Source organism: Phocoena sinus, chromosome X (genome assembly GCF_008692025.1).
Source record: "Phocoena sinus isolate mPhoSin1 chromosome X, mPhoSin1.pri, whole genome shotgun sequence".
NCBI lineage: Eukaryota > Metazoa > Chordata > Mammalia > Artiodactyla > Phocoenidae > Phocoena > Phocoena sinus.
The window spans coordinates 47782236-47805543 of NC_045784.1; the positions used below are offsets into that span (position 1 = coordinate 47782236).

At 47.4% G+C, this 23308-nt stretch overlaps 1 protein-coding gene across 6 annotated transcripts in view; it reads left to right on the plus strand.

Annotated features, from left to right (window-relative positions):
* The first annotated feature begins 1919 nt into the window (after positions 1-1919).
* GNL3L (G protein nucleolar 3 like) overlaps positions 1920-23308 on the plus strand; it is a 29424-nt gene continuing 8035 nt past the window's right edge. For 2 of the 6 annotated variants that reach the window (XR_004347987.1, XM_032619194.1), the window contains exons 1-14: positions 1920-2039; positions 4274-4342; positions 11242-11282; positions 12117-12224; positions 12963-13079; positions 13819-13902; positions 14437-14572; positions 15497-15600; positions 17316-17460; positions 19486-19573; positions 20060-20234; positions 20321-20463; positions 20772-20908; positions 22668-22795. Coding sequence is in view for 5 of the 6 variants with exons in the window: in XM_032619194.1 (XP_032475085.1) it covers positions 4324-4342; positions 11242-11282; positions 12117-12224; positions 12963-13079; positions 13819-13902; positions 14437-14572; positions 15497-15600; positions 17316-17460; positions 19486-19573; positions 20060-20234; positions 20321-20463; positions 20772-20908; positions 22668-22795 (1425 nt within the window). In the remaining variant the exon portion in view is untranslated. Of the gene's footprint in view, positions 2043-4273; positions 4343-11241; positions 11283-12116; positions 12225-12962; positions 13080-13818; positions 13903-14436; positions 14573-15496; positions 15601-17315; positions 17461-19485; positions 19574-20059; positions 20235-20320; positions 20464-20771; positions 20909-22667; positions 22796-23308 lie in introns of all 6 variants that reach the window. The other 4 variants (XM_032619190.1, XM_032619191.1, XM_032619193.1 and 1 more) reach the window with 4 other exon arrangements.

The window sequence follows — 23308 nt, forward strand, 5'->3', positions numbered from 1 at the left end:
TTTGGTGAACTTTTAGATTGTTGAGATGTTTTTATCTATTACTAACAGTTCTGTGATGAATATTCTTTTCTTGTTTGTTTTCTTTTTATCTTTATTTTGCAATGAATATTCTTGCACATGCCTCCTTGTGCATATGTTTAAGAATTTCTCTAGGACTTAACATACATATATATATATACACGTACATATATATATATACGTACATATATATACATACACGTACATATATATATACACATACATATACATATACATATATATATATATATATACACACACACACATATATACACACATCTCTAACAGAATTGCTGGGTCCCAGGGCCATCTTTAACTATTCTGATTGTTTAACTATTCTTAATTGTTTTCCAAAGTAGTAATACCAATTTTCATTCCTATCAAAGACTTCATCACAAATTTTTTCCTCATGGTTTGTGCATTTGGGACTTTGTTTAAAAAGTCCTTCCACAGTCCTAGGTCACAAAGATATTCTCCACCCTCTCATGTGGAAATAAATAGGGATCCAGTTTTATTTTTCTCGTTATGGTGAGCCAAATTTCCCAGCACTATCTACTAAAATGTCCATTTCCCATTGATTTGTGGTGTAGGCCCGTAAACTTACCCATTTAACAAACATTTGCTGAAGCGTGCCTTGTACCAGTCTTGTGCTGGGTCCTGCTGAGGGCGCGAAGATATATGGCCCCTAGTCTCAGGGAGTTCACTCTCCTGTGAGGAGATACAGCCACATAAATGATTATAATACTAAGTGATCAATGCAACAAGGTGCTCTGAGTTTCTCTCTCAGCTGGGAAAGTTCATAGAAGCCACAAGAGTTAGGTCTTAAAGAAAAAGGAAGAATTTGCTAATGCAGGGGCGAAGGTGAAGGTGGCTAGGGCTGGTTTGGGGTCCAGAGGAGTTGTGTTTCTCTAGGGTAAGAGTTTAGAAGCCTTCCATGGATGTAGGGGCAGTGAGTCCTTCGTACGTAAGAGGTAGGAGTAGGCAGAGGGAGTCATTTTCTGCCTGGATATGCTAGAGGTTGATATCCTTGGGGTAGAGGGGCTCGGCCTCACCCCAAAGTTTAGGCTAGAGGAAGAGGAGTGGCAGGAACTAAGTTATCAGGAAGAAGACATTTTCAGACTAATAATTATTTTTTTAAGGGGGAGACCTCATTCTCCAGCCAGGTCAGGAGCTCCCTGAGATGGCTTCTGAAGAAACTCTTACTTGCCCCCACTCCAGAGGTAAATCCATTCCCTCCAGCAGACTCTGCTCTGGGGCCTGAGGGAGGGAGGGAGGAGGAGGGGAAGAAGGCAAATGGGTGGGAGAGGCTTCCAGTTCTTCGGTCTGTAGGCCTGGCCGTGGATCTGCGCTGCAGCAGAAAGAGCTCTGAGTGACTCCCTCAGGGTTCCTCTGGGACCCCGCAAGCCGGGACGGTTGCTGGGAGCAGCTAACCTAGTCATTTCAGGTGGGTATACTCAGCAAAACATGTGACCCTGGCGGCCATTTTCTCACACCCTGCCCGTCGCCATCTTCCGTTGTAGACAAAGGCACCGACCCCCCCACCCTTGTCTGATGCGGCCTTGGCGATCACTTGGTCACTAAGATTCGAGAACACACATATTTAGGGCCAGGCAGAAGCCCGCAGACAAGAACTTGTCTTACAAGTAGGTTATATGCCCAAACCAGCCAACGAGCCGCTGCCGCCTTCCCGCCTCCCCCGCTCCCCGCCTCGCCGCCTCCCCGCCTCGCCGCCTCCCCGCCTCCCCGCCTCGCCGCCTCCCCGCCTCGCCGCCTCCCCGCCTCCCCGCCTCGCCGCCTCCCCTACTCGGCTATTTCCTTACTTACGGAGCGTCCGGGAGGCGGGGCCAGCGCGGCCCCGGGGAAGGGACGGGAGGGAGCGAGCCGTCAATCCTAAGCCCCGCCCCCGGATACGCTCACAGCGAGGCTGGGATCCGGAAGTCGAAGTCTAATGCTGCGAGCGCAGTCTGTGGGCTGACGGTGTTGTACTGTCTTCTCTTCTCAGATCTCCGCCGGAAGTGGAGGTAAGACACGACTCTCTTTTTTCGTGGTGAGTGGTCACCCAGCCGGCCGCGCGGAAAGGATCAACTATTTCAGGTGAAACCCGTGGCGCCCTCTGCCCTGGAATAGAGAGGTGAAGAGTCGGGTTCCTTCCAGGGTAGAAGGGCCCGGATGAGAGGCAGGGATTGCTCGCCTGTGGACATGCGCCCAAACACATTCTTGCGGGGTAGAGGGGCACGGACGCACCTCATCTGGACAGGTATAGACCTCTGGACACACTGTATGGAGAGTTACAGACCCCACTTGTGTGGAGAAGCGTCGAGTGCCCTCCTCCTTTTAGGGTAGTGAGGTTCCATTCCGTATTTTCCCGGTGTAGACAGGCGTGGACACCCCGAAGGTGTGGCGACATCGACCCCACCCGTAAAGAGACACATCTCCCTCCTCACGAGGCTGAACGGCGCAGATTTCTACTGGCGCTAAGGCACACAGATCCGCCTCAGCGCGCACCTTTTCCCTTAGGCAGAGGCTTTGATGTATTTACCCCCACCCCCGCCTGACCACCAGAATAGAGGAGCTCCGAAATTTTAATATACAGAGGAGTGAGCCTCCTTCCCTTAGCGTCAAGACCTAGAGACCTCCCTACCTCGCCCCCGTGTAACTAATTGACCGATGTCCCGCCCCCGCTCCTGCTGAAGCGGTAGACCACCCCTCCCTATGTGTTTGGAGGTACAAGTCTCATCCCACAGAGAAGCACGCAGATTTACCCCTTCTAGGCTAGAGTGAGTCCCCATTATGGAAAATCAGATCTCACCATCTCCTCCCCAGGTGCTGGCATACTGAATTTGTAAAGGTTTGACCCACCAAAAATGCCCTGCAGCAAACAACAGCAGACCTTAACCCACGAAGAGACAGTCAGAACTGCCTCTCCTGGGGTCCCCGGGGAAGAAGGGCTCAGATTTATTCTCTTTTTTAGGTAGACACAGATCATCCCTCCTCTCCCCCCTTCCCCAAGGATTTAGAATCACCAACTGTAGGAAAGGAGAGACCCCAAGGGAGCAGAGAGGTGCCCTCCAATGTTGAGAAACAGTGACATCACTGATCACCCCATAGTGCGTGCATATGGGCTACCCCCTTATCCGTGGTAGAGGAGCTCAGATCTTTTTCTCCCTATCCAGGAAAAAAACCCACAGGAACCCCCCCCCACCACCTACTGTAAGGGCTGTTCCATTGAATGTATAGCTGCATTCCCCCCTCCCCCGTGCAGAGAACCAGAGGTCCTTTTCCTTCAATATTAACACGCTGCTGACTTCAACCCGTACACGAGATAAACAGATCGTGCCCCATCCCATCTCCCATGGAAGGGGCTAGAGTAACCCACTGCAGGCAAGGTGCAGACCCCATTCACGCAAAGCTGCATAATTCCCCCCTTTGTTAGCATGGCACTAATGTCACCTTGTAGTGGAGATTGGTATATCAGTCCCATCTTATGGCCCTCCCTAGGATAAAGTGATTCAAAGTACCCCCCAGCCCCGGTCCCTGCACAACTTACAGATGTACAGACTTGTGCTCCTCTCCCATGCAGCGGAGATGCACACAGCCACTGTGCCGGTTTATCTAGTTCCTCTGTATCCTGGAGTAGAGTGACAAAAGGCATCCTGCCCTCCTCCCCCCTGTCACCAAGGAACAGACCCCAGCCATACATACAGGTGCACATTTTTCCCCCCTCCCCCAAGATTTTGCACTGACCTCAGTCCACATAGACATACAGATAAAAAGCCCTATTCTGAGGTCCCTTTTCCCCAGGGTAGATTCCTGGGATATGTCTTTTCCTCTCACTTCCAGTGTAAATGAGAACCCCCTATTTGGGGAAAAGAGGTGCAGTTAATACCCTTTGTAGAAACAGATTGTCCTTGCATACCACTCTCCCCTTAGAGAGGTTTAGTGCTAGTCCCTTACCTGGGGTATCCTATATCTGATGCATTGAGGCACTGACTCCACCCAGGAAGAGAGGTTTAGACCTAATTTCCCTTTGGGTAGTGTGACACTACCTTCCCTGTAATATTATTATAATTAATTATACTCAGCCGTACCAGGTGCCAGCTCCAGTATAACCCCTTCTCTCAGATTCCTCTAATTGTTAGGGCTTCCTTATTATGTTCTTTAACATTTTATTTTGCCTTCAGGGGGCTCAGAAGGGGCTTATAGCATTGTGGTTCCTCTCTCTGTCTTCAAATTGGTTCTTCTCTCATTCCAACAGGAAAAAAAAAGCCTGCAGATTTGAATCTACCTGCTTTCAAGCTAGTCATCATGGTGAAACTTAGACACAGTGAGTTTCTTTTACCACTTCTTCCCAATCCTAAGCTTTAATGAATATTCATAGTATTTTTAAAAATTGCCCAGAATGGGGCTTCCCTGGTGGCGCAGTGGTTGAGAGTCCGCCTGTCGATGCAGGGGACACGGGTTCATGCCCCGGTCTGGGAAGATCCCACGTGCTGTGGAGCGGCTGGGCCCGTGAGCCATGGCCGCTGAGCCTGTGCGTCCGGAGCCTGTGCTCCACAACGGGAGAGGCCACAACAGTGAGAGGCCCGCGTACCGCAAAAAGAAAGAAAAAAAAAATTGTCCGGACGCACAGGCTCAGCGGCCATGGCTCACGGGCCCAGCCGCTCCACAGCATGTGGGATCTTCCCGGACCGGGGCACGAACCCGTGTCCCCTGCATCGGCAGGCGGACTCTCAACCACTGTGCCACCAGGGAAGCCCCAGTCTGTCTTTTACGTATGGTATTATTGTTGTCTTCCCAACTTCCTTTTGAGGTACAGCTCCCCTTATCCCCCATACCCATTTTACAAATAAGGAAACTGAGGCTCAGCAAGGTTAAGTGACTTGACAAAGAGACTGCAGGTGAATAGCAGTAAATACCATATTACACTGCCTATAACCCCAACACAGCCTAGCATTTTTCTTTATAAGTTGTACCTTTAAGTTGGTATCATAGATTGTAGTAGTGGTTAAGAGCATGGACTCTGGAGCCAGCCTGAGTTTGAATCTCAGCTGTTCCACTTATTACTTGTGTGGCCTTGGGCAAGTTACTTACCTTCAGTCTAGTGGGGGAAGAGGTAAAAATAGTTCCTACTTAATAACGTAATAGTATTTGCCTACCAGTGTTTTTGTGAGGATTTAATGAATTAAAATAGGTAGAACACTTAGAACAGTGCCTGGCACATAGTAAGTGCTCTGTAAGTATTAGCTTTAAAGATTCAGCCTTCATTTCTCTTTGGAGTTTAGCCCCTCAGAGGATGCATACACTGTCTACCACTGAATTATTGTCTGATCTCTCTTGAGCTTTGGATTTTTCTTACCTATGAAACAGACAGTGTGGATAAATTGCTGTTCTTTCTGCCTTCAGGACTCTTTCCCTTTCCTTTTCATCCTTTAATGGGATAACTCTTGCTTGTTTTTCAGATTTCAACTTATACATCATTTCCTCTGGGAATCCCTCCTGTTAACCTCCTCCCTTGGTTTCTACTTGTCTGTGTACCCACAGGAACCAGGGCTGTTGACTCTATGATTGGGTCTGTCTCTTTCACAACACTGTTAACTTCTCACTGACATCTGGTTCATCTTTGTGTCCCAAGGGCCCAGCATGACCAGGCATAGCTATTTGGCACTTACTGTATGCCAGGCACTAGAATGTCTCATTTAGTAGTGCTAACTCAATCCCTCCCTCCTCCCACCATGATGCTTATAGCCTAGAGGGAGAAGACAAATGTGATACATGGACTCTTCCTTATAAGAGGGAAGGCAAAGGCAGTAGGACAGGTCTGGTTCTGTGCTTCCCTGCCTTTATCCTGCTATGGCCCAAGCAGAAAATGATAACATTTGGATAGCACACTGGATAGACTGGATGAGAATTGTGCAACCCAGTGGCCTTGTATTCTGTGTGAATTGTGGCCCTGCCTATGTAGGGCTTGGTGAAAAAAAAATTCACTTACTTTATATAATCATAAAAATTTCATCAAGAATCAGACTTTGGTTATGTTAATACCAAAAGCAAATAATCATTTTTTCACGTAACACAAGAAAAGTGAACAAAATTATACTCTATTTAAGAATATCAAATACAAGATAATAGAATTATTATTTTTTAACTAATTTTTATTGGTAATAGAATTATTAATAGTGATGAAAAACAATAATTACCTGGTGAAATAGAGTGTATGCATACAAAGGAACCCTGGCAGTTTAAAAAAATGAGGAAGTAGTATATGGAAAGACTATTATATGGAAAAACTATTAGATGGAAAGATCTCCAGGGTTTGTTAAGTGAAAAAAGCAAGTTGCTGACAGGAGTACATAGTATGTTACCTTCCCTGGGAGAAAATGGAGGGAAATAAGAATATATGTTTGTATTTGCATAAAGAAGCTGAATGATGCATCACAAACTAATAAAGTGGTTTCTTGTGGTGAGGGGACTGCAGTGGCTAGGGACAAGTGTGGGAGGGAGATCTCTCAGAATACATGGTTTTATTTTTCATAATTTTTATTGGAGTATAGTTGATTTACAATGTTGTGTTACTTTCAGGTGTACAGCAAAGTAAATCAGTTATACTTTTACATATATCCACTCTTTTTTAGATTCTTTTCCAACATAGGCCATTACAGAGTATTGAGTAGAGTTCTCTATGCTATACAGTAGGTCGTTATTAGTTATCTATTTTATATATAGTAGTGTGTATATGTCAGTCCCAATCTCCCAGTTTATCTCCCCCACTTTCCCCACTGGTGACCATAAGTTTGTTTTCTACATCTGACATGGTTTTACTTTGGAACCATCTGACTGTATTACCTGTTAAAGAACAATCATACATATCTGCATTAGTGGGAAAATGGTGAACATTAAATTAAATAGAAAAACTTTACATGTGCACACAAAACAAAGACTTTCACTGTTAAATTGCAACTGAAGTCTTGATCAGACTAACTAGGATGATTGCAGCGGAAGATGGGGGAGGTGCTTCATGGTGCAGCTCCCTGCACCCTGGGCTAGAGATACCTTGGACCCAAATGGTAATGATAATGATTAAATCTGGGAAGGTTATTGAGAAGCCCTAGAAAGAGTGTTCACATACAGTTTCAACTGTTGTACATTTTTGAATGGCTATTAAAAAGGAGGGTATGTTTTATCATTTAAAAGATTTACAACCATCAGTGATTGGTGGCACAGGTATGTAATCCCTCGTAATGACAGACTGGAATGTAAGCTGCACAGGGAGGGAAATAGGGTGGCCGTTGAATAAAGAACCGAGTGGCGCCAGTGTTTTGGAAGTCTCTAGGAGGTTGAACAAATGTGCTTGAAGATAGTTGAGAGGGGTGTCTGAGATTGCTTTCTGAAGTACAAGCAGTTATAGATGATGATCATAGATGTCACCATAGCAATGCGTGGGCAGGTGGCTACATGGAATGGGGATGTCAAGGAAGTGGGAAACCTGAGCGTTGGAAGGGGCCCAGTGATCACCAAAGTTGCCCAGGTTGATGATGGCAGGAGTTCAGTTGATAGTAAAGCTATGGACTTCCCTGGTGGCGCAGTGGTTAAGAATCTGCCTGCCAGTGCAGGGGACACGGGTTCAATCCCTGGTCCGGGAAGATTCCCACATGCTGCGGAACAACTAAGCCCGTGCACCACAACTACTGAGCCTGCACTCTAGAGCCTGCGTGCCACAACTACCGAAGCCTGTGCACTCTAGGGCCTGCGTGCCCCAACTGCTGAGCCCACATGCTGCAACTACTGAAGCCTGTGCACCTAGAGCCCGTATTCTGCAACAAGAGGAGCCACCGCGATGAGAAGCCTGTGCACCACAGAGAAGAGTAGCCTCCGCTCGCCGCAACTAGAGAAAGCCCATGTGCAGCAACGAAGACCCAATGCAGCCAAAAATTAAAAAAATATAATTAAGAAAAAAAAAGCTATGAACTAGGTGCTTCAGTAAAAGAGGAAAAGTGACTCATAGGTGGCAGGCATAGCAGCAGTCTCAAAAAAAAGCGGGATTCCCCCCTCCCCCCTCTTTTTTAACAAGAGGGAGAAATTGGTTTGGCAGTGGTGAGTCTGCAAGATACCTCCTGCACCTACTGGCTCCAAGGTATTCATGTTAATATAAACTAATAGCCACCTTTCAAGCCTGCAGGTGAAGCAGTGTCCTCAGGGGAGAGCTGAGTCTCTATTAAGGCAGGAGGTTGAGGAATTGTTCCCAAGAAAAGATGGAAGAATTAGGGGAGTGCTGATCTCCTAAGTGGGAGTTTCAGGGGGCATAGTGGGAAGTCGGATGCAGGGGGTAGATGGAGGATGGGGGCAGAGTCACTGCCAGGCTGGGGATGCAGGGATGTAGTGGGGTGAGAGTATGGGAGATGATGGATGAATGGAGAGATCCACCTTTGAGTATTGATATGAGAGTTGGTGGATGGAGATATTGGTGGTCAGAGAGATTTAAGGAAATTTTTCAAGGTCATATAGCTAGGTAGTTATTGAGCCAGAACAGGAACCTAGGTATGGCTGGCTAAAAAATGGTAGCTGTTTTCTCTCTGAAGCTATTAAAAAACAGTAACAGCGGCTCCTGGGTGTTGCAGTGTTGTGAGTGGTGACTGCACCCCTACCCTCTTCCTCGCTTCTCCTCCCCACTCCTTCTCCTCTCTGAAGCAGATGTTTTTCGCCACTTTAAGTGATGTATTTTCTTTCATCGTGTGCCTGTATCCAGTGCAGGCCCTCATTTTCCAGGGAAGTTAGGCTGATGGAAACTGTTGAGTAAAATGGCCAGACCTGGTTCCTTCCAAACCTCACATTCTTTTCATTGCAACATGAGTACTTTGGAAGAAAAGGAGACTTGGGATCTGAGTTTTTTTTTGTTATGGGGAAATTCGGCCCATTCACATTCATTATGATAACTAATATGTTTGTTCTGATTTTTACCATCTTATTTTATATTTTTTGTTTGTTTCTTCTTATTACTTTTAAAAAGTTTAACAAGGTAAAATATCCTCCACCAGGACTTAAAATTACGTTGGTAATTGCATTCATATTTATATCAAATATAACTAAATTTTTCTATCACTTTACTAAAGTTAAATAACTATTTTTGCCCTACTCTTCTAAAGTGAGACCTTTAGCATGATTTTATACTTATTTTTGCTGGTATACTTCCTCAAGTAGTTTTACCAGAAAGGGAACACAGGTGGTAATCTTTGCACATGTCTGTCTTTTACCTTCATGTAAGAGTGAAATATTGATCAGTTATAGGAATTTAGCTTGGAACACGGTCCCTTGTCTCAGTACTTTGTAATGGTTATTCTTCTGTCTTAAGTGTTCAGAATTGTGGATTTGAGAAGGCTGTCTGCTTCTCTCAACATTTGTTGGGAATGCCTTCTATTTGGAAGTTTACAAGATTTTCTCTTTATCCTTGGAGTTCAGAAATTTCATCAGTGTATGCCTAGGGCATATGTCTTTTTTGTTAATCTTGATGCTCCATGTGCCTTTCTAGTCTGAAGCCTCAGTCCTGTTTTCAACTTGGGAAACTTTCATCTATTATTTTAAAAAATAATTGCTTCTCCATTTGTATCTTTTCTCTTTCTGGAACTCCTGTTAATTTAGATACTAGCTCTCCTGAGTCCATTCTCCATTTTCTGTTTTTACATTTTTTTTTTTTTTAAGTTGTGGTGCGTGGGCCCAGCAGTTGTGGCTCGCGGGCTCAGCCACTCCGGGGCATGTGGGATCCTCCCGGACCAGGGCCCAAACCCGAGTACCCCACACCAGCAGGAGGACTCCCAACCACTGCACCACCAGGGAAGCCCCTGTTTTTACTTTTCTTTGGATTTTTGTCCCGTTTTAAGCAAGCTCTTCCCTTGGCCTTCTAGCTTATTAATTTGGTTATTAGTGATGTCTGTTCTGTTTTTCACTACATCAATTGAATTTTTATTCAATATCAAATTTTGGGAATCTTTTTCTCACACAGTTCATTTGAAGTATCTTCTTGAATCTCTTTAAGAACTTGCAGTAGTATTTATTTATTTAATTAATTTATTAAAAAAAATTTTTTTTTGGCTGTGTTGCGTCTTTGTTGCCTCGCGTGGGCTTTTCTCTGGTTGCGGCAAGTGGGGGCTACTCTCTGGTTGCAGCAAGTGGGGGCTACTCTTCGTTGTGGTGTCCGGGCTTCTCATTGCAGTGGCTTCTCGTTGCAGAGCATGGGCTCTAGGGCACAGGCTTAGTAGTTGTGGCACACGGCCTCAGTTGCTCTGCAGCATGTGGGATCTTCCCAGACCAGGGCTCGAACCTGTGTCCCCTGCGTTGGCAGGCAGATTCTTAACCACTGTGCCACCAGGGAAGTCCTGCAGTAGTATTTAACTCCTCTGTTTCCTACATTAACTCTGCTTTGGCGTGAACCACCTAGTGTGATTGGGGAGCCTGTTCTCTGATAATCTCAAGCTGCTCCTATATTTGTTTGTAGCATATATCCTGACCTTCCAGAACCTCTCCCGTAAGAATTCCTTTAGCCCCCTTGCAAATGGTGAGAATTAAGGGAAGCCATTCTTTCTGAGAGGCCAGCTGTGAAGGAGATGACAGACGGGACTCCTCATTGAAGTGGGAAGAGGCCCCTTAAGTTGCTGGGCTTTGTTAAGGCATGATTGTAGAAGGTGAACTCTCTCCTCCTTAAATCAAAGGGAGGTTGCAGTTTAGCTGTGTAGCGCAATTCCCTTTGGAGGCAGTGACATGAGCAGGGTCAGCAGGAAGGGACAGTTCTCTCCCCATGTGCTGAGGGCATCTACTCTGGCTTAGCTGGCTGGGACTCCTCAGAGTCCCTAACCAGGGACCAACCAGGGTCCCTAACTCTAACCCTAACCCTCAGATCACTTTCCCATGCTACCAGCCCCCCACCTCAGCCTGGTGCCAAAATTGTTGAGCTGCCCCAGCTAGAAGTTGGAAGAGAGAAAGGAGTCAGAAGCGCACCTTCAAGTTGCTCTCTTCACAGGATTCCCTTAAGAATTGTTCCAGTTTGCACTGAATACCCCGAACATTTATATCCAGTACCTCCTCTGACACTGTTGCTGCCAGCTCCGTGTCTGTCTTGTGCGCCTAGACAGACATGGTGTCTGAGGCTTCCTTAGGTTCCCAGTGTGGCCTGACCTCCATTAAGGTTCAACAAATGTTGGGTAGGTGGATGATGGCTTTTTTTTCTTTCTTTAGAAAATAAAAAGCCAGGTAAAAGTTCCAAAGGCTGCAAGAAGGTAAGTTGCTTCCATGCTCAGGTAAGGTATACCCATTGTTGGTGACAAGGTCAGGAACAGGTTACCCACCCTAGAAGAGGCCCACAAAACCAGGTAGATATTGGGTGACTCCAAACAGAGCACTGCATTGGAATCAGTAGATCTGGCTTTCCCTCCCTCTCTGGGTGGCTTCAGCAGAGAAGCAGCAGCATTTATTAAGTTCCCACCACAAGCCATGTACTGCTTTGTGCTTGGTTTACCTTGGTTAGGGATTGTCATCATCCTATTTTTTAGATGAAGAAACTGAGCCTCAGTGAGAAAGTTCTTAGGTTCAAGGTAGCACAGCTAGGACTTGAGTCTGTCTAATTCCCAAGTCCCTATTGCTCATGGAGAGGAGGGGAGTTCAAACAGTCTTTGGCCCCAGCTCCTGGATCTCCTGGTCCTGCTGGGAAAGTTGTGGACAAGTAGGACTTGGGTCAGAGCAGCGGTTCTCAAACTTTAACTAGCCCTCCAGAATCACCCGGAGGGCTGGTTAAAACACAGATTGCTGGGCTCTACCCTTGCGTTTCTGATTTGGTAGGTCTGTCTTGGCATCTGATAATTGGTATTTCTAACAAGTGCCTAGGTGATGCTGTTACTGTTGTTCCAAGGGCTGCACGTCCCTGCCTGGCTAGGGGAAGAAGGGTCTTTTTCTAGTCAGATGGGCAGACCTCTGGGGACAGAGCCCTTTTTGTTTGCTTCTCTCCTCTTTCCCCCAACAACTACACTTCTGAGCAGCTTTAACACCCGCTGGGAAGGGTGATTTCCATGAGTTCATTAAGTCTGTTCATTTTTTCCCTGTTGTGTGGTGACCAGCCTGCAAAGCAGAATGGGAAGAAAGCAGCCACCAAAGTGACCTCCGCTCCCCAGTTTGTTCACTCCAATGATCATGCCAATCGGGAGGCTGAATTAAAGAAGAAGAGGGTAAGCCCTTTCCCTTGGAGAGAGAGGGCCTGGCTTGACTGCCAGGTCTACAGAAATGTTGAAAGGCAAAGGCCAGAACTGTTAGGGTTGTTGAGGCTGTTTGTGGAAAGGGGAAGAGAGGGCGGTTGCCTTGATACTTGATTTAGTGTCTCCATTTGCTCACCTCCCAGTCCATGGCTGTCTGGTTTATGTTCTCCTTGCTCCACTGGAATGACCCCTGCCAGCCTCACCAGCATGTTCTCTGACATCAGACTCATGGATAACTTTCTTCCCTCATGTTATTCAAATTCTCAGCATTTGAGACCATGATTTTTTTTTTGAAACACTCTCACTTTGGCTTTCCTGTCATCTCACTCTCCTGGATGTCCTTTCTTTTCTGCTGTCTCTTTTGCTGCTCTGTAAATGATGGAGCATCCCAGGACCTTGTTTTCTTTTCCTCTCTGGTCTTAAGTGCTTCCCGCTACTTAGAACACATTCTCTCTCAGCTTCACATACCTTCCTGGTATTAGTGTCTGCCATACTTTCCCTTCCTTCATCTCTTTGTCTTTTTCTTTCTCTCAAACCCCTTATCTCTTGCTGTCATATCTTCTCCCTTCCTGTATCCCTGCTCCTCCCACCTGTGCCATGTCACACTGTTTTCTCCCTCTGTCACCTGCTCCCTGTTACTCTTGGTCTTCCATCCCTACCTTAGACTGCAGACCTAGTCAGCTACAGCCCTGGTGTGCGTTCACTTGTTAGGTTGAGGAGATGAGGGAGAAGCAGCAGGCTGCCCGGGAGCAAGAGAGACACCGACGCAGGACCATTGAAAGCTATTGTCAGGATGTCCTGCGACGCCAGGAGGAGTTTGAGTGCAAGGTAAGAGAGCAGTCTTTGCCCCTGGGTAGGACTGGTGTAGGTTTGCTCAAAAGCATCTTTTGCCATTGATCTGTGAAAAGGAAAGAGGAAGGGTGTGAGATTGTTGGAGGGGGAGTAGAGAATCAGTTCAGAGAGGACAGGAAACAGTAGGGACATGGAGGGAGGGTGAGAGGGAGGTGAAGAGCCTTATCTGTGACTGGACAACCCTGGTTAGGTCCTTTCTCCCAAGCTGGAACCCAAAGACTGGGGTCTGGGAGTGGGGAGGCGTTGGACTAGGGGACAGGGGGAGGGAAGGAGTGAGAACGTGAGGGGAAAGTTAAGAGAAGAGTCTTCTTTCTAGGACTTCTTACTGCCTTTCTGGCATATAGTCTCATCTCACAGAATATATACTTTCCAACTTAAAGTTCCTTTTCTAATATAAAGTACACATTTTGCTTCCTCCATCCCACATTTCCCATAGATTGTTTTTCTCACTTATACCTCCCTCTTACATTCCTCCCTTATACACTCAGGTGCAATCCCAGGCCTCTAGCTGGTGCTCGAACACACACTTACAGATAGGCACACACATGGACCATGTGGGTCTATCCTTTCTTCTTCTAGTTCCTGGCTTTGTTGGCTGATACAAGCTGTCCTTTGGTGGGTTGGGACTCACATGGCTCTCCCAGCCTCCCATGGTTGCCAAAGACAGCTCTCACTCTCTTTCCTCCCCTGGACCATTGTCTTTTTTTCCCTTTAGGAGGAAGTTTTGGAGGAATTAAATATGTTTCCTCAGTTGGATGATGAGGCCACAAGGAAGGCTTATTACAAGGAGTTCCGTAAGGTATGGAGGCCCATTTCTTTTTTTAAAAAATTTTTATTCATTTATTTATTTTTTGACTGCGTTGGGTCTTTGTTGCTGTGCATGGGCTTTCTCTAGTTGTAGCGAGCGGGGACTGCTCTTGGTTGCAGTGCGTGGGCTTCTCATTGTGGTGGCTTCTCTTATTGCAGAGCACAGGCTCTAGGCATGTGGGCTTCAGTAGTTGTGGCACACGGGCTCAGTAGTTGTGGCTTGTGGGCTCTAGAGTGCAGGCTCAGTAGTTGTGGTGCTCAGGCTTAGTTGCTCCGCGGCATGTGGGATCTTCCTGGACCAGGGCTTGAACCCGTGTCCCCTGCATTGGCAAGCAGATTCTTAACCACTGCACCACCAGGGAAGTCCCAGGGGCGCATTTCTTAAGGCCCTTTAGGGAGGGCATCAATCCAGTCCTGTCTCCTCTCTGCTTCTGTTTTTCCTAAGATGGAGACCTCTTCTTTCATGGGCCTGTTGATTGCTACCCAGTTCTTTCCCTGCCTTCATCCCTCATTCCCTGACCTGCAGGTGGTGGAATACTCTGATGTGATTCTAGAAGTCCTGGATGCCAGGGACCCATTGGGCTGCCGCTGCTTCCAAATGGAGGAGACTGTCCTGCGGGCAGAAGGCAACAAGAAGCTGGTCCTGGTCTTGAACAAGATTGGTGGGTATTGGGCAGTATTGGGTAAGGCAAGGCAGGGACCAGGACTTGTTGAAAAACTAGCTTGGACCAGACCCTGACACCCAGCAACTCAGTGGTATCCATAACAGTTGTGCAAGGTAGGAATTCTTGTTCGAGTTTTTAAAGCCAGGGATATGAGAGGTGAAGTCACTTGTCTAAACACACACACACCACACACACAGTACAGCAGAAGTTGGGAATGGAGTTAAAGCCTGTCTGCCTTTCAGTCCCCTGTTTTTGCCATTTTGAGCTTTATCTGTGACTGGCCAACCCTGGAGAGTTCCTCTTTTCTCCCAAGCTGGAACCCGGACACTGGGGCAGAAGAGCACATCGGCTCACGAGTCACTCAGGTCTGGGTCTCATCCCAGTTTTGCTGTCTGTTTTCTCTGGGATCTTGGACAAGTCATGTCACCTGAGAGCTTCTGTTTCTCTAGGTGTAAAATGGGCTGTGATTGTCCCAATCTCACAGGATTGTTGGAGAATTAATGATAAAGTGCTTGGTACATACATGTTCAGTTCTTCATAAATGGTAGCCATTTTTGTCAAGGTTATTCTTGACATTTGGCCCAACCTAGAATGATCCAGGGAGGGGTGGGAAGCACTGTCTTTGGGAGGCCTCTGGTACCCTGGGCCCCCTGGTCTGGAAGGAAGGCATCTAGGACCATACAGCTGTTTACCCATTCTCTTTGAGGAAACAGAGGCCTCCTCAGGGAGGGCCAACTGGTCCCCTAGACTAGACTGTCCTTTCTAACTCTAACCTGGGGACTGGACAGGGACTGTCAGTGCTAGGGAGATATCTGTTGGCAGGAGGTGGGCCAAGTCTTGGATGTGGGTGGCTGCATCTTTGGAGTGAGCCATCGAGGTGATGTTCTCCTTTCCAGTCCTCTCTGTTCCTATTTTCCCCAGACCTGGTCCCCAAGGAGGTTGTGGAGAAGTGGCTGGAATACCTTCGGAATGAGCTGCCAATTGTGGCTTTCAAGGCCAGCACCCAGCATCAGGTCAAAAACCTGGTAAGCTGGGGCCAGGGACATCTAGCCTCTTTCAGGGTAGCCTGGGGCTACACTGTTTTCTAATTATATTATTAACATAGAAATGTGTTTTCCGTGTAAGATATTAAAGTATACAGAAACATTTGTTGCTTTGATGGAGAGAAACTGGGTCCTGGGGGACACTTGTTTTTTCAATTTTGCACCAGGTATAAAACTTATTTATTTAAAAAAATAAAGTAGAAAAAATAAAAACAATTACAGTTGACCCTTGAACTAAACAGGGGTTAGGGACATCCACCTTCTGCACAATGGAAAATCTGTGTATAACTTATAGTTGGCCCTTCATATCTGCAGTTCTGTATCTGCAGATTCAACCAACTGCAAATCATGTAGTACTATAGTATTTACTAGTGAAAAATTTGCGTATAAATGGACCTGTGCTGTTCAAACCCGTGTTGTTCAAGGGTCAACTGTATAGATGGAAGCTTGAATATCCTTACGCTGATACCTCTAATTCCAATCTCTTTTATCCATACCCAGAAGTAACCACCATTGTTAGTTTGGTGTGTATCCTTCCAGATATTTTTCTGTGCTTTATATTATATGTGGATGTGTTTATAAAGAGAAAATAGTGTTTACGAGTATCATATGTCATCCTGCATTTTTTTTTCTTGAAGATCTTTCTATAGAGTTCTACCTTTTTGATGCTAAATAAAATTAGTTTCCAATTTTTTTTATCATTACAACCAGTACTACAATATGTACTCTTACACGTCTTGGCTAGTGGGCAAGTGTTTGTGTAGGTTGGGCACTGAGAGGTAGAGTGGCTGTGTCATAGGCTTTTTGCATTTTACATTTTCCTAGTCACTGACAAATTGCTCCCCAGCACCCCACCTCCTCCACCCCCACCCCTCACTGGCTGTACCAATTTATCTTCCCACTAATGGGATGTGTGAGAGGGCTTATTTCCCTACACCCTTGCCAACATTTGATATCATTAAACATTTAAATCTTCGTTCATCTCGGAGAAACATGATATCTCCTTTATAATTTTTTGGCCTTTTTCATGGCAAAAATGTGATAAGCATCCTTTTTTAACAGTTTTCTTTCATTTGTGTTCCACTTCAAGGATATAGCTCCTTAATCTGTTTCTTATTAATAGATATTTAAGTCAATTCCTATTTTGAAGTACTGTGGTACGTAAGTAAGGACAGAAGAAGAGCCGAAAGGGCATTGTAGGCAGAGGAGGTAGCATCAGGAGTAAGGAGATGGAGGCCGAAATGACCTTGACCTGTGTGAGGAATCAAGGGAAGGTAGACTTTATGTGGGCCAGGCACCATCTCTTCTCTCCACAGACAGGGAGGCAAACGTCTGCACTGTGTAGGCGAGGTTCACTGAGGCCCAGAGAATGAAATCAGAATTTGCCAGGCACACGCCTGTGAGAGGCAGAGCTGAACTCAAACCTGGCCTGCCTTGAGGCAAGGATGCTATCCTGCCCCTGCTGAGGGAGGCAAGAGACAGGCAGGGACAGAGAAGACTGGAAGTGCAAAGACAGTGGAAAAATAGGCCTTGTGGAAGCAGGGAAATGGCAGGTATTCAGGGCCTATGTGAGAAGCCCTCTGCTTCAGGCTGGGGGGTCTCAGTGATCACAGGGAGGTGGCCCTGAAAGTTGGAAATCTGAGCTGAGACCACATCTCCCACCTGATGCCTCTTCTATAATACCCCTCATTTTCCAGAATCGCTGCAGTGTGCCAGTGGATCAAGCCTCTGAGTCACTGCTGAAAAGCAAAGCCTGCTTTGGAGCTGAAAATCTCATGAGGGTTCTGGGGAACTATTGCCGCCTGGGTGAAGTGCGCACCCATATCCGTGTGGGCGTTGTGGGTAAGGCCTTGGGGGAGGTCATGGGACCCAGGCTTCTTCCTTGTGCAGGGGCTTCATTGGGGCAAAGGATTCTGGGAACTTCATGTTACTTTTGTGGGGGGAGGAGAGGAACTGTTCAGGAAGGGTCTTGTGATTTGTAATTTGGATAGGTGGACGTGGGAAGGCATACTTAGGATCACCACCATGGTTTGAGTGTTAGAACCATGGACCAAAAGTGTGGGGCTGGGCTTGGAGTTGGCGCCATCTCATTCTACCAGAGCTGTGGGAGGGAGGGGTGAACACCTTCCTTTCATAGATAAGAACACTGGGGCTCAGAGGAGGGAAAGGGACTTGTAGGGCTCAGCCCTGGGTGAGACAAGGCAGAGCTGAGGCTCAAACCTGGAACCCAGGGTACTGAGGGAAGGCTGGTGGGAAGGGAACAGGGAAATTGAGAGAGGCAGAGATAGACCCGCAGGGAGAGGAAGTGAAGGTGGACACTGAGAAAAAGGTATAGATTTGCATACCTGAATAAACACAGAAGATTTGCGAAGCCAAATGGTGGGATTGGTGGGGAGTGGAAAGGGAAGACAGATGTGAATGACAGAGGCATGCAGAGAGAGGGAGATATGATCACAAAGAAGTGTGCACAGAGACTTGCAGAGAGACATAAGAGGGCTAGAGACCCTCCCATGTAAGTAGAGAGGCAGACATGCATGCCCAAGGAAAGAATGAGTGAGTCAAACACAGGGATAGAGAGAGATTCAGAGGGAGATACACATAGAGGCAGGAACAAAGATGCAGACACAGAGGAATGCACCCCCAGACCTATGCACACATACAGATCCACAAACACATGTACACATCCACGTGTATGGAGACATGTACAGACCCAGAGGCAAAATACATGCAGACCAAGCTCTTCCCATACACTCACCCAACTCCGCTTCCCCTCTCCAATGAAACAGAGCCACGGAGAGACACGTGCCCGGATACACTCGACCCTCAGACATAGTCACACCCCAGAGTCACAGAGACAGATACACGTCTATGATGAGACGGATATATATGTATATATAGACAAATAGAGATACAGAGGACATTAGGGAGGCACAGAGAAAAAGAGACACAGTGGAACACGTACGGAAGGACATACATGTAGAGAGACAAGCTCATGAAGAAAAGGAACATGTACAGAAAGAGCTGAGAGGAGTTGACATAGAGGGAATTACAAAGAGGTAGAATTGGCGGGGTGGGGAGAATTAGAGAGAAAGGACAATGGCCAGAATGAGATACAGTGAGACAAACCGGCAGAGAAAGAGGTGCTTAGATACACAGAGATACACAGACAAAGATATGATAGAGAAAAAGATGGAGTGAGAAAGACAGGAATAGGAAAAGCAGTGGTATTTAGAATGAGAACAACCACGAGACAGAAGATATACGAGACTTCTATACATGAGGGATATATACACAGGCACATCTGTGAGGGAGCAGTACATGTGTAAGTTCTAGCACACAGAGAAAGAGAATGGTGGGAATGAGAGACCCAGTGAGGAAGAAATAGACAAGGACATCCATAGGCTGAGACGTGCTCACAGATGCCCAAACAGAAAAACACGCACCACAGGCAGAAAGCTGCTCAGAGACTGACATCTGGAGATGAGCTCCCCCCACCCCCTGCCAGGTGAATTATATACCAGGATGGATGATTCTGTCTTACAACATTTCCCAGTGTCCACCCTCCACTGGATTTTGTCACAGAGGCCTTGCATTGAGCATCTTTCCCAGGCTGTTTGTAGGTAGGAGGTGAGTGCCACATCTAGAGAGAGGGACACGTCTAGCCAGGTTGCTCACATATGGAGGAGAGGGGTAGAAAGACCATGGAGGGGGTTGGTCAGGGCCTTGGATGGGAAGGCAGGAGGCCAGGCTCTGTTTTTGGCTCCCCCATGGCCTGGTCACACTGCTCCTGCCTGGGCCTCCCACACACAGGCTGTCCCAGATATTCTTGAGGACCCTTCCTGCCCTGAGCCATCTGCTCCTTTGTAGGCCTTCCCAATGTTGGGAAGAGCAGCCTGATCAATAGCCTGAAGCGCAGCCGTGCGTGCAGTGTGGGAGCCGTTCCTGGCGTCACCAAGTAAGCACCTGCCTGCTCCCCCACTTCACAGATCCTTCACCCTACCATTCCCCCAATTCCCACGCCTTCAGCCCCTGTCCCTTATCTTGGACCAGCCTTTGATTCTTCCCTGGGCATGGGAGTCTCACTAATAGCCCTCATTTACCTGGCACACCCTGGCTGTGGGTCAGGCACCCAGCTGGGTGTTTCCCCCACTTAGCTCCTTGAAGCCTCCCTGACACCATGCAAGATTGGGCTCTGAATAAGCAGCTTCACTTCCTCGGTGAAGCAACAGGCTCAGAGAGTCAGAAGCTTGCCTGTGGTCCTGCAGCTCAGTCCCCGGTGGTGGAGGCTAGACTAGAATCAGACCCCATATCTCTCCGCCTTCACCTGTGTGCCATCTGTCCCACCCCTTCTCTCAACTGGGTGCTTGGAGCCTAGAAGATGCCAGGCACATCTGGGCTTATCACCGTCCTGTGTCCTCATATCTCCCCTCTCCCACCCCAGGTTCATGCAGGAGGTCTACCTGGACAAATTCATCAGGCTGCTGGATGCCCCGGGCATTGTCCCAGGACCCAACTCGGAGGTGGGCACCATCCTGTGCAACTGCATTCATGTGCAGAAGCTGGCGGATCCTGTGACCCCAGTGGAGACCATTCTTCAGCGCTGCAACCTGGAGGAGGTACGCGGGCCTCTTGCTTATGCCCTACCCTGCTCCAAGGGCCCCTCGTTCTTCCTCATGATTTCTCTTCTTCCTCTCTTCACCAGATTTCCAGCTATTACGGTGTCTCTGGGTTCCAGACCACTGAGCACTTTCTGACTGCAGTGGCCCACCGCTTAGGGAAGAAGAAGAAGGGGGGCATATACAGTCAGGAGCAGGCAGCCAAAGCTGTCCTGGCTGACTGGGTGAGGTGAGGAGGGGGCTAGGCGTAAGGGTGAAGCCTGCTGGGAGTCAGGCTCCATGAAGGGGATCATCTGTGTTCACTGCAGCGGCGGGGCAGCCTAACTTCTTGGGTAGGGAAGTCCAAGGCACCAGGTCACATCCTGCTTGGCAACTTATGCCCAGTGATTATCCAGCAGCTCAACCTCTTGTTCAGAAGCAACTGTCTGGGTTTTCTAGTTGACCCTCACTGTTTCTGACCTGAGAACTCATTCTCTCTTTGATTGGTCATTTGTTGTCTTAATGAGATCACCAATTTCTTCCCACCTCCCAATTCAGCGGGAAGATCAGCTTCTATACACTCCCACCCTCTACCCACACTCTGCCTGCCCATCTCAGTGCTGAGATCATTAAGGAGATGACTGAGGTCTTCGACATTGAGGATACTGAGCAGGCCAATGAGGACACCATGGAATGTAAGTAAGGGCGAGTAGCTTGGCCTGCCTGGCACCTGGTCCTGCCCTAGTAGAGCCACACAGACCTGACAACAGGTCCTACATTTGACCTCCCCCTGCTCTGACTTGGGGAAAACTGTTTAACTAGCTTTAACCTTAATGTCTTTTCCCACAAGGTGGAGAATTGTAATCTGGGTCATGGGAATATGGGGGTGGGGTGGGGTAGGGAGGCAGCTGGTTGTGGGCTCTTGGTAGATAGGAAAAAAATCAGCAAAGTACCTGGAACATGGTGAGGTATTTACGAAGTGTGAGGTTCCTTTCCCCATCTCTTGAGGCCTGGAGTGGACTGAGATACTCCTCTCAAAAACCCCTTCTCTCATTTTGGTCCAGGTTTTGTCACAGCCATTGCATGTCCATTTCTAGATTTTTACTTTTATCCACATTGGCAGGTGAGCATCTGAGACACAGAAAGGTGATATTTGCTAAATGGTGCATGGTCATTGACAGGCAGACGTGGCATTCAAACCAGCTCTCTTGCCTTGTTTTGAAGATTCTCCCAACTCAGTATCTAAGTGGTTAAAAGAATGGACTGCCTGGATTAAAATTTGAGTTTTGTTAGTTGTGTGGTCCTGTACACACCTGTGTGGAGAGTTCTTAAGCTCTCCATGTCCAATGATGTCATCTGTAAAATGGGGACAATAGCACCCACCTGATAAGATAGTTGTGAAGACTTATTTGATATGTAAAAACACTGCCTGGCATATAGTACATGCTTGGTAAATATTAGCTGTTATTAAGATGGTTATTTGTTGAGGTATAGAGGTATGACTTTCAGAAACTCCTGTAGGAAGTTTGTTCTCTTCAGATACTCTACCATCTGCAGCTCTGGTTGATGGCTCCTTTCTTCTCTATCCCACCCAAGAAAGGTCCCCAGTGATCTCTGGGCCTGTCTGTGGACACTCTGGGGTAGTGGAGAAAGCCTTGGCTGGCCTGGCTTCTAGTTACCCTGTTTCTCTTGAGGGCCAGTAGCTTTCCTTCTCTGGGCCTTTTAGTGTGCTTAGATTACAAATGAGGACAAGAGGCTTGCCTACCCCCATGTGGCTTTGGGCAAGTCAGCCCTTTTTCTGAACTTTGCTTTTCTATTAAGTGGGTAGTTGGGAGGAATTAATGCTCACATTTTTATGATGATGCTTGACTCTGGCTGTGTGTGAGGGCAAGCAGGGCTCTGGCAGTGAGAATGTACTTTGGCAAAAGATTGAGGTCCCGGAAATTGAGAAGAGGGAGTGGTTAATAGTGAGAATTTCCTAGTTGCCCTAGTGTTGAATCTTGAAGAGTGATTAGGTATTAGAGGCCCAGGGCAATGGACACATTTGTGGTTTGCAGTGGAGGCCAGCTCTAGGCAAGGCACCAGAGAGAGGGAGAGAGGCCCGGTCCTGGGGAGGGAATCCCAGTCGCTGCCATTTACAGAGCAGTGTCTCAGGCCAGTGCATTTCAGGTACCCTCTGCTGTAATTCACAGCAGCCCTTTGTTATAGGGCTTGTGGCATTCTCATTTTCCAGATGAGGAAGCTGAGGCTCCAAGACCAGCTCCCAGCAGGCGAGTACCCTACTGCAAAACCCACATCTTGAATCCTTTGTCATGTGGCCTCCCAGCAGGAATAAAAGAGCCTTCCCTCCTGACTCCCCTGGGCAGCGTCCACATATCCTTTCCACTGAGGCCTGACCAGGGGGCTAGTAGCAGGGAGGAGCCAGGGCCCTTACAGTGGTATTTATTGTTAAAGGCTTGGCCACTGGAGAACCTGATGAGCTGTTGGGTGACATGGACCCTCTCGAAATGGAGATCAAGTGGCTCCATTCTCCTATGGTGAAAATAGCAGATGCCATGGAAAATAAAACCACGGTGTATAAGGTACCTGTTCTCTTTCTTCATGGCAACACTCTCCTCTACCCCGAGCTCTGGGAAATGGTCAGTCCCTTCCACCTGGCTCCCACAAGGTCCGCCTATAATATTGGGGAGATGCGGGTTGTTCATTCATACCCTGTGGGCTCCCTGGGTGCTAGGCAGGGTGCATCCTTTGCCAAGCAAGGGCAGGTCCAAGGAGGAGGCATGCTTTCTCAAGTAGCTTTCCCAGCCCAGCTCTAGCCTAGAGAACAGGATCCCTGTCTATCCACCTGCTTCTTTAAGTTACAAACCTGGGCAACCCTGATTCTTCCTTCCTTCTAACTAGTATCCTGGATCCTATATACAGTCAGTCACCAAGTCTGTGGCTTCTCCTTCCTAAATCTTAAGAGATGCTCTTGGCCTCTTTCTATTCCTACCATTCCTGTAACCCTAGCCTAACCTTCCAGTTGTCTCCCACCTGGACATTTGTTCCATATGTCAGGTCCCAAAGGTCACCTGCCCTTTCATGGCTCCCCAGGA